General features: G+C 37.5%; 1 protein-coding gene across 3 annotated transcripts; it reads left to right on the top strand.

Annotated features, from left to right (window-relative positions):
- The first annotated feature begins 7882 nt into the window (after nucleotides 1–7882).
- On the top strand, nucleotides 7883–15878 carry LOC110459853 (ETS domain-containing protein Elk-3-like). Of its 3 annotated transcripts, none has more exons than XM_021512315.1 (4): nucleotides 7883–8064; nucleotides 10538–10601; nucleotides 11943–12056; nucleotides 14833–15878. In XM_021512315.1, exons 2-4 carry the CDS (start codon nucleotides 10595–10597, stop codon nucleotides 15843–15845), a joined length of 1134 nt encoding a protein of 377 aa, XP_021367990.1. In that variant the 5' UTR covers nucleotides 7883–8064; nucleotides 10538–10594; the 3' UTR covers nucleotides 15846–15878. The 3 variants fall into 3 exon arrangements, with proteins under 3 accessions (XP_021367990.1, XP_021367998.1, XP_021368006.1); XM_021512323.1 differs by having other exon boundaries at nucleotides 7883–8096; XM_021512331.1 differs by lacking the exons at nucleotides 7883–8064; nucleotides 10538–10601; nucleotides 11943–12056 and adding an exon at nucleotides 12083–12268.
- The last annotated feature ends 1052 nt before the right edge of the window (nucleotides 15879–16930 follow it).

The raw sequence follows: 16930 nt of genomic DNA, 5'->3' as shown, positions 1-16930 counted from the left end.
ATCGTGTGAATATACTACTAGAAGACTACGAGTGGGAAAATCTGATGATCAATATGTCAATTAATCTAGACAGAATGGTGAGTGAGATGGACACATTATTGTAACTCTCTTCCTTTTTCTATTGATGAACCTATCTTAATATAATTTGAAATGTGAACATATATATACGTATTGATTGACTTTAATCTCTTGTAAAAGTGGAAATAAAGAATGTCTGTCTGTCTGTCTATATCCCTATACTAGATAAGTTATAGACTTTTGCAAATTTAAAACATGCAATGTAAAATTTCCTGTAGAGTATGATAAATTGTATAATATACCAAGGGAGGGAATATGAAATAAATGCACTAGAATTGAATTAGGAGATGAATATCATTATCTGCTTGAATGCGAAAATTCATGCATGGGAGAATAAAGGAATAAACTAATGTCTATGAAATATCAAACACATGCAAGTTTCATATATTTTTTATAGATTTTATGACAATAATCAGAATATTGATATGAACCCTTGATGTCCTACATATTAATGTATTTATATATTCCAGTGTTTACGTGTTAATGTATGAACAATATTATTCCTATGTTTATTATAATAATTGCATGATTATTATACAGATTCTACATTGTTCTACACTGTATTTGTCAGTTTACAAGAACAAAAATGGCGCTGTCATCCGTTACAACAAACGACATAAGAAATCCCCGTCCATTGAACAGATTGGTAAGAAATGTACTGACAAAGGTCAATTCGCAAAAACAGTTTTCAAGGTTAAAAGGAAATTAACAAAATTTAAAAAAAAAAAAAACGTTTGTCAACGAACTCTGACAAGGTTTATCCCTACCGGCTATGAACGGTGAAGGAACAAACTAATATCGTATAGTATACACATACATTTTACCTTATTAACATCGTCAGTTTTTGGTCCAGGTTAGTAAAACCGCATGTAAAATAAATACAGTTAAACTCTGTTGAAATTGACTTTAACAACACTTTTTCTTTTAATATTTGTGAAAAAAATGAAAAGCGCCGGTACACCATATTACTTGTACTAGTCCGAATTATTCTGACGTTTTATCGACTTTTTTTATATCGGTCTGTTGTCGATTAACGACATACCGATATCAAAATAAAAAGTCGATAAAACGTCAGAATAATTCGGACTATACCTGTACCTGTGTTAGTTTGAGGATCGGTGATAAAGACCTTTTGGCCATGAAATCCACAGGTAACAACTCTGGGTATTTAGTTCGCCTGTTTAGTCACAGGTAGGTATCGTAAATGACCTTTGGCAACGGTTATTAAGTGGTAAATCTACAAGTAATTAACAGACCTTTTGATTCACAGGTAGAATTTTAGGCGTGTAAACTGTGTATTACACTGTCTCCCAGCTTGAAGTTACATTGAATGTAGTCGATGCAGGCCCGAAATTGGATTTACAGTGTATTACTTCTCTTTCGGATAAGAACATTACTGATGTCTTTATTTGTCGATTGATGATTTTACCCATACAACATATAAGGTTCTCGATTGCTTCTGATTAAGTCCACCTCTGTGCCTTAGCACCTAGAATGAGTTCAACGTCGAAATCGACAAAACGGTAGTGACGCTCTTCATTTAGGTTTTTATTTGATGTCCTAAAATGATCGCCAAATGCCTGTAGTGCAGAATGTTGTACACATATGGCGCTGTTAGCAAATTGATTTTCACATTGACCACATTAAAGGGTTTTAGCCACGGTTTTTCCTAATTTCATATTTTACGGTCATGTGACGCTATAAATACGTGTAGTCACCGAGACCCCGTCTCTCTCACAGACCGTAAAATACGAAATTCTGAAAAATCAAGGCCAAAATCCGTTAAAGTTGCCAAGGTGAAATCCAATTTGCTAACAGCGCCATTTGTGTACAACATTCTGCACTACAGACATTTGGCGATCATTTTAGGACATCAAATAAAAAGCCAATTGAAGAGTGTCACTCCCGTGTTCATGGTAACATTCTAGGTGCTAAGGCATGTAACAGAGATGGACTTAATCAGAAGCAATCGAGAACCGTCGGCACTTTCCGCAAACGAGAGCAAACAGTACTAAAACCTCAAAATAGATACATTTCGCATGTGAATACACACACACATATGCACTTAAAGTGATAGATTTGAATAAAAAAAAAACCACATTTTATGCTTATCATTTCGACAAGAAAATGTTGATGCAAGCAGACGATTTGAGAACCAATGGAAATTTGCATGTTTTTCACATAACGGGATGAGGAGTTGAGCTTCAGCGGAATATTTTACAAGAATATTGGGGACGTAGAGGTGTGGGCGACTATGCCCTATTCACAGGGACACGATAATTACGACACACTATGTGTGTATGGAATGGTGAAAGAGAAAAGGCGTGCAATAAGGTGGGCTAACAATGTCACAAAATTAATGTTATGGCCCGCGCGAACGCAATACATTCGGTGTTAACGAAAATTAAATACCAATACACACATATTATCATTTATGTCCCATTTAAAGTGAATTTTACGAACAATTTCAATGACTATTGGTTATATTTGGCGGACACGGAGTTTATAAAATTCTGAATATTGCTGTACCGTGCCGAAATTGCGTTCCCAGTTGCGGATTCAAAACTTACAAAAAAGTAGTAAGCCGCTACACCGCTAAAAAGAAAGCAAAGCGACCAAATACGAGGCTGTCTGCCAGTAGGCTGATCCACATCTCCATGTATTCCATAAACCAAAAGGATCTACTGAAGCGTAATAGCACCAGCGTTAATTTAGAATCTGAAAGTTAAAGGTAAAGACAAGGTAAACCCAAGGTAAAGACAAGGTAAACCCAAGGTAAAGACAAGGTAAACCCAAGGTAAAGACAAGGTAAAGACAAGGTAAACCCAAGGTAAAGACAAGATAAACCCAAGGTAAACCCAAGGTAAAGACACTTTTGGTAATTAGAAAACAGCTTAGACAAATTTTCAAGAGAAGACAAAACTGAACGACGAAACCAATTGGATTTGTTTGTGACATGTTGCGTCAGGAATGTTTTTCACGTGCTGTAATATATCTTCATACCAAATCTGAGACTTAGTAGATAAAATGGGACATGGAAAAGACGACTTCCATACATAAGAATAGTATATGTTATGAGGCGTAGAACTTACAATGGCGTGCACTGTTACTCTCTCGTAGCGAGTTAGAGTTACCTCGCTTCTAGCTTGCTTTTCATACGATTATGCTCTCAGATATGATGTGTATATCGAAAGCGGAAACATTGAATTGTAAAGATGATCACACGTGTTGATGCATTTATTTTCATATCAGGTCAGTAGGGCTGTCTGAATATGAGGTCACGTGCAAGTTTAGAGTTTGCCCCCATTCTTAACGTTTTGTTGCAGCTGTTAAACAATGTCGCCTGTTGTGACAATGATATGGTACATGTATATTTATAACGACTTACAAGGATATTAATCTGGCGGGTGAGGCCTCGCCAGATCAGTACAGCCAGCACAAACCAGATAAATATCATATACAGTCAGTGAACCGCTGTTACTACTAGTATTTACCAAAGGGACGTGCTAATCTGTGACAGCTGTATTTCGACCCTACCGAAGTGTTTAGAGTAACTTTACACGTTTTCGGGGTTTCGATCTATTTTAGGTATATACGAAAACTATTCTGAACACATCGGTTTAGGTCCAAATATAGCTATAACAAATTCTCAGGTCCCTGTGTTATCGACGTCGTTAGAATGAGAGACCTGTAGGGAACATAACAGCAGTTTATGTTACATTACCGTATCACAAAACAAACAAAAACTTTTTCAGTGGAGATCAACGAAGCCATTATTTTTAGACAAACCGTAGTTTTTGCAAAAGATTTCTTTTTATATTTGAGAAACATCGATTGAAAACCATTTGGAAATTTCCACCAAAGTTTGAATTTGACATCACGACCCCTATTACACTAATAGTGTGGTGAAAAGACCCAGACAGCCTCCGTGAGTTCGTAGGTTTATTTAGAGACTGTAAAACGGAAATATAAATAAAAATGATTTAGCGGATACTAGTCTGAACCGTCATCGCCGACATAAATATGCTTAAAATTCCATAAAGCTTGCTACAGGAAATTTTTCAATTTAAATAAATTTTATTGTAAAAGGAATGGACACAAGTTACCACACCTTATCAATGTCCTCTCCATAATACAAGTACACATATGCAAAGCTTAGCAATGGCCTAATAATAATTAGCGCATGGTAGATTTCACATAGTATAAGAAAAGCAGAAAAATAGGACAATAGAAAAAGAGTCAGATATCAGAAGAAAGAAAAAGATATTTGTTTTACTGATAGATGAGTTGAGTATGACAGTGTAGGAGTCAACAGCTAGGTATAGATAACACTATATATTGACCTGTATTTACGCAAATCGTTTACTATCAACAATAAATTTTTGAACATGCTTACAAATAACTTCGTTTAATTTTATATCTTACAAAATATCACCAAACAAAAGCCTTTCTTATGTAATATTGGTATACCATATTAAATGTTGAAGCATTGTATTTCTTTGTACATTATACATTTGAAAATAAAAATAAAATGTTTAGCGTCCTCCATAGTATGTCCACATCTACAGGATGGCTGTCAATTAGATTGACACGGAATAAATCATAATTAAAATTACTAACGTTATTACGTATACGACAATGTAAAATGTTCACGTTCCGTTCTCCATACTCTTTAAAAACTGTGTGACATAGGGGTACTTTATTTGGTTTGTATTAGGTATAAAAGAAGACATAGTTAGACTAAGACTATGGTGGGGAATTTGATATTCATCTTTATTTTTAAGATCATAAACAGACAGGTCAGACACTTTCGGAGGAAGAAGAGACACAAGATAGTTTGGTGAATTTCCTGACTGAATCTTATAAAAAAGACTGAGTTTTCTGAACAATCTACATTCTTTTAAGGATTGCCAGTTTAATTCTTGATATAGTCGAAATTTACTTGTAAAAACTAGCAAACCTGTACTAGTTCTGGCGGCTTCATACTGGATGTTTTCAATAGCTTCTGTGTCTCTTTCGTTACAATGATCCCAAACCTCACAAGCATATTCTAAAAGAGGCCGAACATACACTAAGTATTATTTCTCTAGATTCTTTCTACTTAAAGTATATTTGGATTTTATAAGTGTTGATAAATACTTCTAAGTCTTATTTATAATGCTATTAATATGAATACTCCATTTAGCATCCCCACTAATATTAACTTATATTAATGATTCAGTTTTTCGTGGATTAAAAGCCATTAATTATTAATGAGACCAATGTTTTAGTTCTTCTTAATCTTATTACTTGCACCAAATCGGCCAAATTCCCCGATGAATGTGATAATGCAGTATCGTCAGCGAATAGTCGCTCAACTGATAACAAAGTATCTGTGATATTTATATATATGAGAAATAAAAGTGGCCCTAAGACTGAACCCTGTGGGACTCCAGCTTTGAGAACTCTTTCAGAAGATGTACATTTTCAGAGGGAAAGTGTTCAAACCATTTCAACAAATTTCCCGTGATTCCATATTTTTCAAGTTTCAAAATTCGACCTCTGTGTCAAACCCGATCGAAAGCCTTCGAGTGTTCTTTGTGTTGTTTGTTTACAAGCGCGGTTATAACTTTATGGTAAACCTCTTTTAGTTGATGAGTAGTGTAATGGTTTGGAAGAAATCCAGACGACTGTGATTTATACAACAAGATATGTTCAAAAAAGTAATTGTACACATGCTTATATACGATACGTTCAAAAACCTTTCCTACACAGCTCAATAACGAAAATGGCCTGTAGTCTTGCAAAGTGGTATACCATGAGCAAGTTTCCAAGAAGCAGGAAATTTACACATACTTAGGGATTCATTAGATAAAAACGAAAGAGGTACAGCAATCTCATTTACAACAAGTTTTAACATCGCTCTGGACCAGAAGCTTCGTTTATTTTCCAAATTTTGGTAATATCTACCACTTCTTGGTGAGTGACTTGTAACTCACTCATACTAGAGTTTGTGAACTCTATAGTTTGTTATAGGAAATAATGAAATATGACTAAATTTGCCAAGCACGTACAGTAACCCCATATAGACATGGCAACTACAACATATTACTCAGTCTGTATATTAACATCCGAATCCTGATGTCATTTAAACGAGTGATTTCATCATAACTGTATATATGTCCATCATATGTCATAGAATTCCAAAATTCGTAGACATTTAGGGTGGCAACATTTTACAAATGAAAAGTGTAAAAAGTTGATAAAGTAGAATATCGAGTTTAACTCAGAAGTAATATTGTTTGAGAACAGCGCAAAAAAATGGATATTGATACAAACACTTTTACATGTGTGCAAACGTTCATCAAATCAAACAAAAATATGTTTCAAACTAGAAAAACATGATGGGAAGGTTTAAGCCGCAGTCCACACTTGTGGAATGTCCAGATACAAGGCTGGGCAAGTCGCCACAATAGGACGTGTTGTTGGTGACCTGTTCAAGATTCCCTACTAAAGATATCGCCTGGTGTCATATATCTATAAATATAACTGTTAGAACATGACGCCCACGTGATTACGTGTATTGCTATAATTAGATTCATGACACCCAGGCATTGGTATTTTCTGAATGATATTTTTTATTATAGATTTCCTATTTATCATAAGAATTCCAAATTCCACAGTGATCTTGTTTGGTTATAACTTATGTTATCATGCTTTATCTTCTAAGTCGTCCGAATATTGCCGTTCTGTCTTAAAAGTTTTTTTTTAGTATTCTAGTTAATTAATATCTTATTGATTGATTGATTGATTGATTTATCGATCGATCAAACAGTATAGTAGACATTGTGCAAATAATAGGTTAGTGCCAGCATGAAGTTTGACATAGCAATCCCGATCATATTTATTTCACCTTTATATATTTAAGTTTGTAAATGATGCAACTAATGAATATAATAGAATGAATATAATTTCACGTTTTGATATATATATATTTGATATATCCTAGCTTCAAAAATTGAACATTGCAGATTTATAGAACATTGCATATTTAATTTCTGTGAAATAATGTGAGCACTAGGCCTAGCAATAATGTTAGGAATGTCATCATATTTTTTTTATTAATTTTGTAAAATATTTCATACCGTGCGTGATATCAATCAAGATAAACTTGATTATGTGCATTGTAATGTTTATATAGTAAACTCACTAATGGTTCAGTCATTGAAATATGACGACATTTAGATTTTAATTTTGTAGTTTCAAAATTTGTGGTTAACTTGAAAATTTCAAAATCAGCTCATTTTATCTATTATCAGATCTGATAGTGTAAAATAGGATTAATTTTATCTTATAAAAGTTAAATTTCCAAACAAAACGTATTATTCATTATCAGATGTCTATCGTGTATTAAATATCTAAAAATATAAAAATACAATTCTCTGAAAAAACATGTATGGAAAATCTACAGGGGAGGGAATAATAAATAATAGTTACATAATTCATTAACAAATAAACTTTCCACTTCAAATGCTTTGTAGACAGCACTTAAACTTTGTATATCACAATGAGGAAACTGATAGTTCTTCTCAGTCACGTTCCGGCGGCTTTACCGGGAAAAGTTCAGTTTTTAGTTCGCTAAGGCATATAAATAGTTTAGGTTGGGTAAGATGACGTCACGGTGAGTTTCATTGGTTGAATTTGAACGACTCATGAGGTCAAACCTAAGGAAAGCGGATTTTAACCTTCCATATAAGGATAATTTATGTGAAAATGACGTCAATGGTCGTGACGTTTCAATATGGGAGTTCCCCAATGTAAACAGTAACTTCCGGGTCACATGATGAGTCATTCCACAACCAAAGGTAGCGAGTCAATGTTTAGACGGAATGATTCGGATTAACACTTCTTTTTGATAATTATAGAAAAGTTGATTATTGTCAAGAGCGGAGATATATCCTCAATACCAGCAGTCAACAGTCGCGAGAGGAACCGACACGACAGCAGGTTGGTGAAGTGTAGACATTTTATTGGTATATGTACGTACACATGCCGTGTCTATCGTCTCCATGTTGTACCGATCCATGTTGTACCGATCGCGACCTCTTGGTCTGGTCTACACGTGAAAGTGACATGTGTGTTAACTCGTATACCACTGACACGATCACACAATACAATGATAAGACACTTATCTACATTGTTGTGTTTATTTTCATCATTCCTTTCACAAGCATGTCATGATGTTGTGATCGAGAACTCTATTGGTTAGAAGTACCAGTTTGGGTGTCGATTATGATTGAATATTGTATGATGTATTTTATCATTTTCAATCTTTAGTTAATAACAATAGGCTTAATTCATTATGGAAGGACAAGGGATGTGGACTTTGTCAATAATTAACCATTTGTATCGGCTATTTGTGTATGTACCATCTATTTTTTGTTACACTCTTGTAATCTTTGAAAACAATAAACCTATTTCATTCGTATTGTCATCTAATCCATTTAATTAAAGAAACCAGAAAAAGAAACTGTCATTTATAGATTTATCAATTCATCGGCAATATATTGGCATTCATTTAATGTTTGGGGGTTGGAGAGGGGGATCAACTGTGTCCTCCCTTTTTTTTTTGGGGGGGGGGGGGGGGTCAAATGAGCTAAATTAAAGTGAAAACACCTAAATATACCTAGTACCCTGACCTTGTGACGGAGAGGAGGACATCAGTATCAGTGTGTAGTGTGCGTTGATATTGTTTAAATGACAATGCGTGTCTGTTGTTGTAATGTACAGTACCATAACGGATTGATAATTACCTGGATCTGACAAGTGTGTGTGTGGGAGGCGGGGGCGGTGTCCTCGTCACACGTCAGAACAAGCACGGAATCAAATGTCAACGTTACACAGGGGATCGAGAATATAATAAAAATCTATATTTGTTGTGATGGAAATGGAGGCGTCGTATCCCTAACATGATTTCAATTCCTCCAAAAAACACCCCAAAAAACAATGAGCAATGTTTTAGTATATGTGCTGTGTAATACTTTCGGCATTGTTATCTTAAACCGTTTCAGTGCATTGTACTGAATCAGAGACCTACCAATATCATGTATGTATAACAGTTAAACGCAATACATCGTATATGGTCAACTTTTATACACAACATTAACCGATATTTGTTCACATTCAGCACCTGATATACTAATTTGATATAACGATTAGATGCACATTGTTTTGACTGGAATGTCTAAGTTTTTGTGGTTTGAGGTTTTACAAAAGGATTTCCGTGGTCTGTAATACCGTTTTCTTTTCGTCTTTTTGTGAAAGTCACGCCTCTAAACTTTCCGGAATTGACAGGTTTTTTTAGTTGGCGTTTTTTAGTTTGCACTCTTTGACCCATCTTTTTGAAATGGAGCCCAGGGGGTCGCCGTTCTCGGCCATTATCTCAGTACGAGTTTCCGGTCATAATTGTAAAATGGGGACTTAAACGACATTCCTGGCGATAGAGAGATTCATCGTGGGCCTTGGAGTGTGAAGGTTTTATTTACCGTTTATATTACCGCCATACCTCGTGTAATAACGGCTTTTAGGCCTATAGCGTGATGTTGTAAATTGATACCCTGTTATATCGGCTTTATTATGGTTTTTGGATAAGCGTGGATATGACATTGCATTCTTGTTTTTCAGTGGACGTTTGTTTAGTTTCTTGGTTGTCTGTATAACTGGGTAATATTTTGTAAATCAGAACTAGCATTTATGTAAAGGATTCCAGTTGTGTTTTCAGCATTGCTGTAGTAATAGATCATTTGTAGATGGATTCGGGGGGAAGGGATGTCAAATGTTCAAGGGATGGGGTTGGTAACACAGTCGCGGATCTAGAGACCAATCGGTAAAGGTCGAAAGTGAGAGTGGGTGGGGTGGGGGTTCCAACCCCCGAAAAACATGCCAGGTATGGAGTAAGGTTGGAGTTCCTTCCTTGTAAGGCAATTTTTAAAAGTACATAGTGTTAAAAACAAGTAAGCAGGTCGGGTGTTTGTTGAGTCCCCATGATACTACAGTACGAGTTCATACAATTTATGTTTATTTTATCATTACTCCGTCCCGGACATCTCATCAGGACCAGACAGGCCCTACGTGATCCATCGAAAGGGGGTCAGATCTTAATCGCCCGAGAGGCTCCGTAGCCGACCCCTGATGTCACCTGTACCATGTCAGATCCCCTGGGGGACAAAAAACCCAGGGGACTGGAGTGGAGGTGAGGGTGGCACTGATGGCAAAAAGGAAATCCGCCACAAGCGTGATCAAAGCTACTTCTCTTACGTGTTTGTATACTTGTGGGGGAAACCCCTGCTGTATGACTACTTGTCATATACAATATTTCCTTGTTTGGGTGAAGTACTAACAATAGTTACTTCCTCCAATGATCACTTCCCTGTATAACTGTGCTGAGTGTCACAACTTAACTCATTTGTTTCCTCCACAGAGCGAACGACGACCTCCAAAACAACCAAGGTTTAACTTCTGTCGGCAATTACATATAATGGAAGGTAAGCAAGCCACCATCTTTGATCGGCATTTTTTCGGGGAAATAATGGTAAATATTGGCTTTTGTTCGTAAATGGCAACTCACTAAATATGAGAACTAAGTTACCAAAGGTGTTCTTAAGGGACGTTTTCTCTGATCATCGTATAAACCGGCCCCGGTCGGTCGGGAGTTGAAGAGCGTTTGATTGCGTTGGCTCGACTCCCAACATCGGAGGTAACTGGTGTAAGACCTGAGAACAGATTGTCATACTAATTGTGTGTAAATATTGCTTATTTCGGTAGACCTTTGCGAAAAACAAATATTGTCCGCTTAAAAAAAATGCATATGAAATTACACGAAACAATAATGAAAACAGCCAGTTAGACAGATGATTTCGGAAAGTCTTCATTTCTTAAAAAACAAAACAAAAACAAGTTTTCATTTATGAGTTTCTAAACAAAAAAGTCTTAGCAGAATATGTCGACTACAAACAACTTCACTGATTTTCGGTATAAGTTATAGTGTTTACGGGTCTGACATGTCATGGCCGAATTAAAGCAACGTTTCTACATAACATATCAACTTACAATTATCACTAACATTAATTTATCAATAGGCTTCAATTCTTTAAGGATAATCTTGTAAAATGTTCTGCTCTAAGCGTTTCATCATTAATACTTATAAAATATCCATGGCATTTAGAACCCAATTCTATCAATTAAAATCGTTCCCAATATATCAGAAACGCTTTATAAGTTATTTGTATTACTTTAAGAGAAGTGTGGAAATGTGGTGTTATAGAATGTTTACCGTGCACTGGTCTCGCTCTGATAAGTCTGCGTCACTGTGGCCTTATCTTAGTAAGGGTAAACGTTCAGAATTTAGAACAACTTTCATTGGTTTATATACAAAATAGTATTGAGATATATTTTGTTATGTGCAAATGATGTATCACTAAATTGTATTTATATGTGTTAATCTCTCTCAGAAAAAACCTCAGCATTCCGATTTTGCATTTCGTTACGTACGAAATTCCGTATAAAATTTTCCAAATATTTGCTTTCGTGCTTCTAACACTGTACAGGGTTTTAAAGTGCTTATCACACAAAGAGAAGCGTTGCGTCTGCTAGCTGTTTTGGTTTCCCTGTGGCCGGCCTCTCTTATGTGTCGAAGTAGATCTGTCGATAAGACAAACATCTAACAGTGGACCCCTGTAACTTTAGCCCCAAACGTCTGGCTCCGGATCCTTACTACTCCACTTTTTCATTAGAATTTCAAGAATGTCCCAAATCTGTGACTTGTCGAGTCGGCAAACGCGTTAGATTTTATTCACTGTTGATGTTGGGATATTTTTTCATTGCAGATGTGAGACACTGTTCAGCATCCCCCGCCTTGTCCGATGTGTCTTCTCGTAACTCCTCGGATTCTACTGAACCTTTGACCAAACGACTGTGCCTGTCGGCGCCCATATCAAAGGGTAGGTGTTTAAATAGTGGCAGACGACATGGGAGTCTGAGTGTAGAGCGGGTCCAGCGTGCGTCTTTGTGATATAATATTACCTCACCAGCAGCGTATGTCACGGAACGCAGGCCTCTCCGGCTTTCGGGACTGCGATAATATATATATTGTAAATAGTGTGTATGTGGGTGATGATCAAATTTGTTGTTGGATTTATCTAAGTATGATACGGTAAGTATTTTAAAGTTACTCTAAACATTCAACATACGAGGCAAGGTAAGAAGAGCATATATTCGATAATGCGATAAATTCTCCCATTTTCAAAATTATTTCTAGCAGATCACCTAGACTATTATAAACTGTCAAAAATGTGAAACACATAACAATGATGTTTTAATGCTAATACTTTCAGATGACTTATAGCGTCCATTAGAAACTAAACAGCAAACCAAATGTATGTTTTATTTTGGCAGAGCGCATATAAGCCACTCTTGCATATGAAAATATGACGCCATTTGCTGTCGAGCGTAAAAAATGTGCTGCCACTTTCCTTCTCCCATCGGTCAATTATCGTAGTATGTCTTACTTGTCGGTTTTTTTTTTGGCCAGATTGACTGTTTTTAATTAAGTTGTATTTGAAACAAAACTTCTGTGACAGTCAAAGATGCTTGACTTGTTTACATACAAAGTAGACCACACAGCGACACGGAAACAGAGACATCGGCCGCACGTTAATCGTTACCACATTTATCTACACAAAGAGTGGTACAGCCAGCAACCCGCCGTCAAATTGAGGGCGTTAGTTGTTTGTGACTTTGTATCGCGTACAACCAGCAATTGTAATTGCTAGAATGTTCGATATGGTGTCTGTTGTGTCCTAGTGTCAGATATTGTGTCTTTTGCGTTCTTTCAAATTCTTTGGGTGTCGACTGCTGGTTCTACAGCAGCTGTCAGTTGTTGTGTTTGACGTCTTACCAACTAGTTACTGTCAACTGTTGTGTTTGACGTCTTACTAACTACAGTTACTGTCAACCGATGTGTGTTTGACGTCTTACTAACTACAGTAACTTACTGTCAACTGATGTGTGGTTGACGTCTTACCAACTACAGTTACTGTCAACTGATGTGTGTTTGACGTCTTACTAACTACAGTTAGTGTCAACTGATGTGTGTTTAACGTCTTACCAACTACAGTTGCTGTCAACTGATGTGTGTTTGACGTCTTACTAACTACAGTTACTGTCAACCGATGTGTGTTTGACGTCTTACTAACTACAGTAACTTACTGCCAACTGATGTGTGGTTGACGTCTTACCAACTACAGTTACTGTCAACTGATGTGTGGTTGATGTCTTACCAACTACAGTTACTGTCAACTGATTTGTGGTTGACGTCTTACCAACTACAGTTTCTGTCAACTGATGTGTGTTTGACGTCTTACCAACTACAGTTACTGTCAACTGATGTGTGGTTGAGGTCTTACCAACTAAAGTTACTATCAACTGATGTGTGTTTGACGTCTTACCAACTACAGCTACTGTCAACTGATGTGTGTTTGATGTCTTACCGACTACAGTTACTATCAACTGATGTGTGTTTTACGTCTTACCGACTACAGTTACTATCAACTGATGTGTGTTTGACGTCTTACCAACTACAGCTACTGTCAACTGATGTGTGTTTGATGTCTTACCGACTACAGTTACTGTCAACTGATGTGTGTTTGACCCCATTTTCGTACAGCTTTTTTTAATGAAGATATTTTCGATCTATTAACAATTAATCTTGGGTGTAAGCTGTTGTGTTTGTGACGCTACACTGTACTACTGTGACTGCCCGGATGTCAGCCGTGGTGCTATTGACGTCAAGCAGCTACAGTTGTTGTCAGGGCATCAGCGTTTATGATGTCCCACCGACTGAAGTGACTGTTTAGATGTGTTCATTCTATAATGACTGTAGTCTTGTGTGAATACTGTATGTAGACAGGACAATTCTGTGTGTGAATACTGTATGTAGACAGGACAATTCTGTGTGTTAATACTGTATGTAGACAGGACAATTCTGTGTGTTAATACTTAGTTGTATTATGTAAGGATGAAGGTCCTGTGTATGAATGCAGTTTGTTGTATTTTGTGAAGATGAAAGTCGTGTGTGTGAATACCGTATGTTATGTAGACAGGACATTTCTGTGTGTGAATACCGTATGTTATGTAGGCAGGACAGTTCTGTGTGTGAATACTGTATGTTATGTAGACAGGACAGTTATGTGTGTGAATACCATATGCTATGTTCACACGAAAATCATGGGTGTAAATACTTCCGTCTGTTATATAGGCATGACAATTATGTGTGTGAAAAAAACATACTGTGTTACATATCATATGTTACATGTGTAACAGGAAAGAGAATAGTGTGCTTCCACCGGGGATCAAACCTGCGACCCCAAACTTCCTAGTACGACGCTATACCACTGAGCTGAAGGGAAGTTCCCTCTAGCGCGAAGCTAGATGGTGAGCTACACTACTCACCCATTTTAAATCTGTTCTCGAACACCATCACGATCCAGGTTCTAACTCTCTGTCACCACAGGAAGGGCCACGGCAACCATTTGTAACAGCAAAGAGAGTACGCTTCTACCGGGTATTAAACCCACGACCCCTGTGTGGTAGTAGGCCTACGTAATGTAGTCGAGAAAGTTGTCAGTAATATATATATATATATACTATATATGTTATCGCTATATCTGTTTGTTATGTTTATTTGTTTAATCTGACCGCCATGTTTGTTTGTTGTAGCGATGGACTCTAACATAACACTATGGCAGTTCCTGCTGGAGCTGCTAGTCAGTAACCAACACAACCACATCATCCGCTGGACCAACAATGACGGCGAATTCAAACTGCTCAACGCGGAAGAGGTGGCTCGTTTATGGGGCCTCCGTAAAAACAAGCACAGTATGAACTACGACAAATTGAGCCGAGCTCTTCGCTACTACTACGACAAAAACATCATCAAAAAGGTGATGGGACAGAAGTTCGTTTACAAATTTGTGTCTTTTCCAGAAATTGTGAAAACGGAAAACAAAATCCCATTCAAGGTCAAAATGGAAACCTTGGCTCAGGAATACGGTCAGAGAGTAATGCCACACTTTGCCTCATATAACTCGATCGACATCAAATCGTCCGCGAACATGGCCACTTCTGTCAGCAAGGCCACATGTGTTAGCCGATTACAAACGGAAGTGGCATCAGCTGATAGCACCACTACAAGCCCGGTTACAGTAGTGGTAACATCAGTGAAAGAGGAAAAAGACACAGAGTATTACAGTTCTGTTAAACAACATTTGGTGCCATCTTTCATATCGCGTGACGTATCGCCTTCGCCTTCATCATCGTCACCCTCTCCTCATTCAGCATCATCGTTATTGATGTCGTCATCTGCCGCGAGTACGTCGGTCGTCATATCCAAACCTAAGCCAAACCCCCTCACTCTCAGCATCACTGATGGTTCATCTACATCCCTTACCTGTGCCATGACGGGACTTCCAATCCCCAGCCCCAAAATTGGACAGACGAGCTATCCCACGCCAATAGTCCTGGCCAGTCCCGTAGGGATGGGCCCACGTACCCCATTCCTACACTTCTGGAGCTCGCTCAGTCCTATAGCAACAATGAGTCCACGTATTGGTGCCAACTCAGCGTTCCAGTTTCCCTCATTTGCCAATAGTCACATGACTCTGTCTCCAATGGCGATTCCGTCGAACTTTTCAAATGTAGAATCTCTTGCCACGCCGGCTTGTGTGTTATGACCATTACAGAACAATGACCGATAATTATGGAAATTAAGATCTGGTGCTAGACTCAAACGGTAACACGTTTACCAGGGGTCAAGGACTCGCGAACAAGGGTCAAGGTCCCATCAACAAGGGGTCAATGACTCGTGAACAAGGGGTCAGGAACTCGTTAACAAGGGGCCAGGGATTCGTCAACATAGGGACAGGGTCCAGTTAACATGGGGTCAAATACCCGTTTACAAGGGACCAGAGACCCGTTAACAAATGGTTCAGAGATGGGCACGAACATTGCAGCTATTCTTCATCAGTTCTCCGACTCTATCCATCCCTTTCATATTTAAACAAGTTATGTGTTATATTTAAGTCGGTGGTTTTACCATTTGTCTTGACAGAAATCCGTGGTCTTATAACAAACCTGTCCCTAGATGTGCATGTTGCCTTTTTTCTCTCTTTTTGTTTATGTAGACGTCCTGGTCAGTGACTTGCAGGATGTAATTTCACGTACAACTCCGTTCCGTTTATGGGTTGCAGATATGTACAGCAGGTTTTAGGGTAAATCATTATTGGAGATGGTTTAAAATATTAGATGTGCATAATATCGTGTCCTGTTGAAATATGAAACCCTGCACGTGGCAGACATCTGTATACAAATCTGACCCGGACAAGATCAAGAGATTCCGAATCCTTGCCACGTCATTGTATTGATATGTGAATTGTTCTGGTAACAAAGTTGACCAGACACGCATTTGTCGTAAGGGAACAAGTGTTTTGTTGATATTGATCGTGTGATACCCGGTTACAATGTTTTGTTTATTTCTTATATTGTTGAGAATGATATTCCTTCAAGGTGGGAGGGAGATGTATTGTAAATTAGATTATTGACATCACAAGTTTGTGTTTTGAAGAATTTATTAATTTCATTTCGTTGGAAAAACGAATACCGTTTATTTTCCCCAAAGGGATTCCATCTTTTCCTGTTAGTCTAACCCCTAGTTTAGTGATCCTGACTATATTAGGAAAGCAAGTGATGTGGCCGAGACACAGGGATTTGATCATTTATGCACGGTTCTACGATTAGAGGAATGTCTTTTAACATACTT

Source organism: Mizuhopecten yessoensis, unplaced genomic scaffold, assembly GCF_002113885.1.
Source record: "Mizuhopecten yessoensis strain PY_sf001 unplaced genomic scaffold, ASM211388v2 scaffold1319, whole genome shotgun sequence".
NCBI classification, from domain to species: Eukaryota; Metazoa; Mollusca; class Bivalvia; order Pectinida; family Pectinidae; genus Mizuhopecten; species Mizuhopecten yessoensis.
This window is presented reverse-complemented; position numbering and strand designations above follow the sequence as displayed.

Bases quoted from the DNA above. Each gene is read 5' to 3' on its own strand.
- LOC110459853 (XM_021512315.1), top strand. The intron at 12,057-14,832 runs GTAGGTGTTTAA...TGTTTGTTGTAG, and splicing joins GTCGGCGCCCATATCAAAGG to CGATGGACTCTAACATAACA.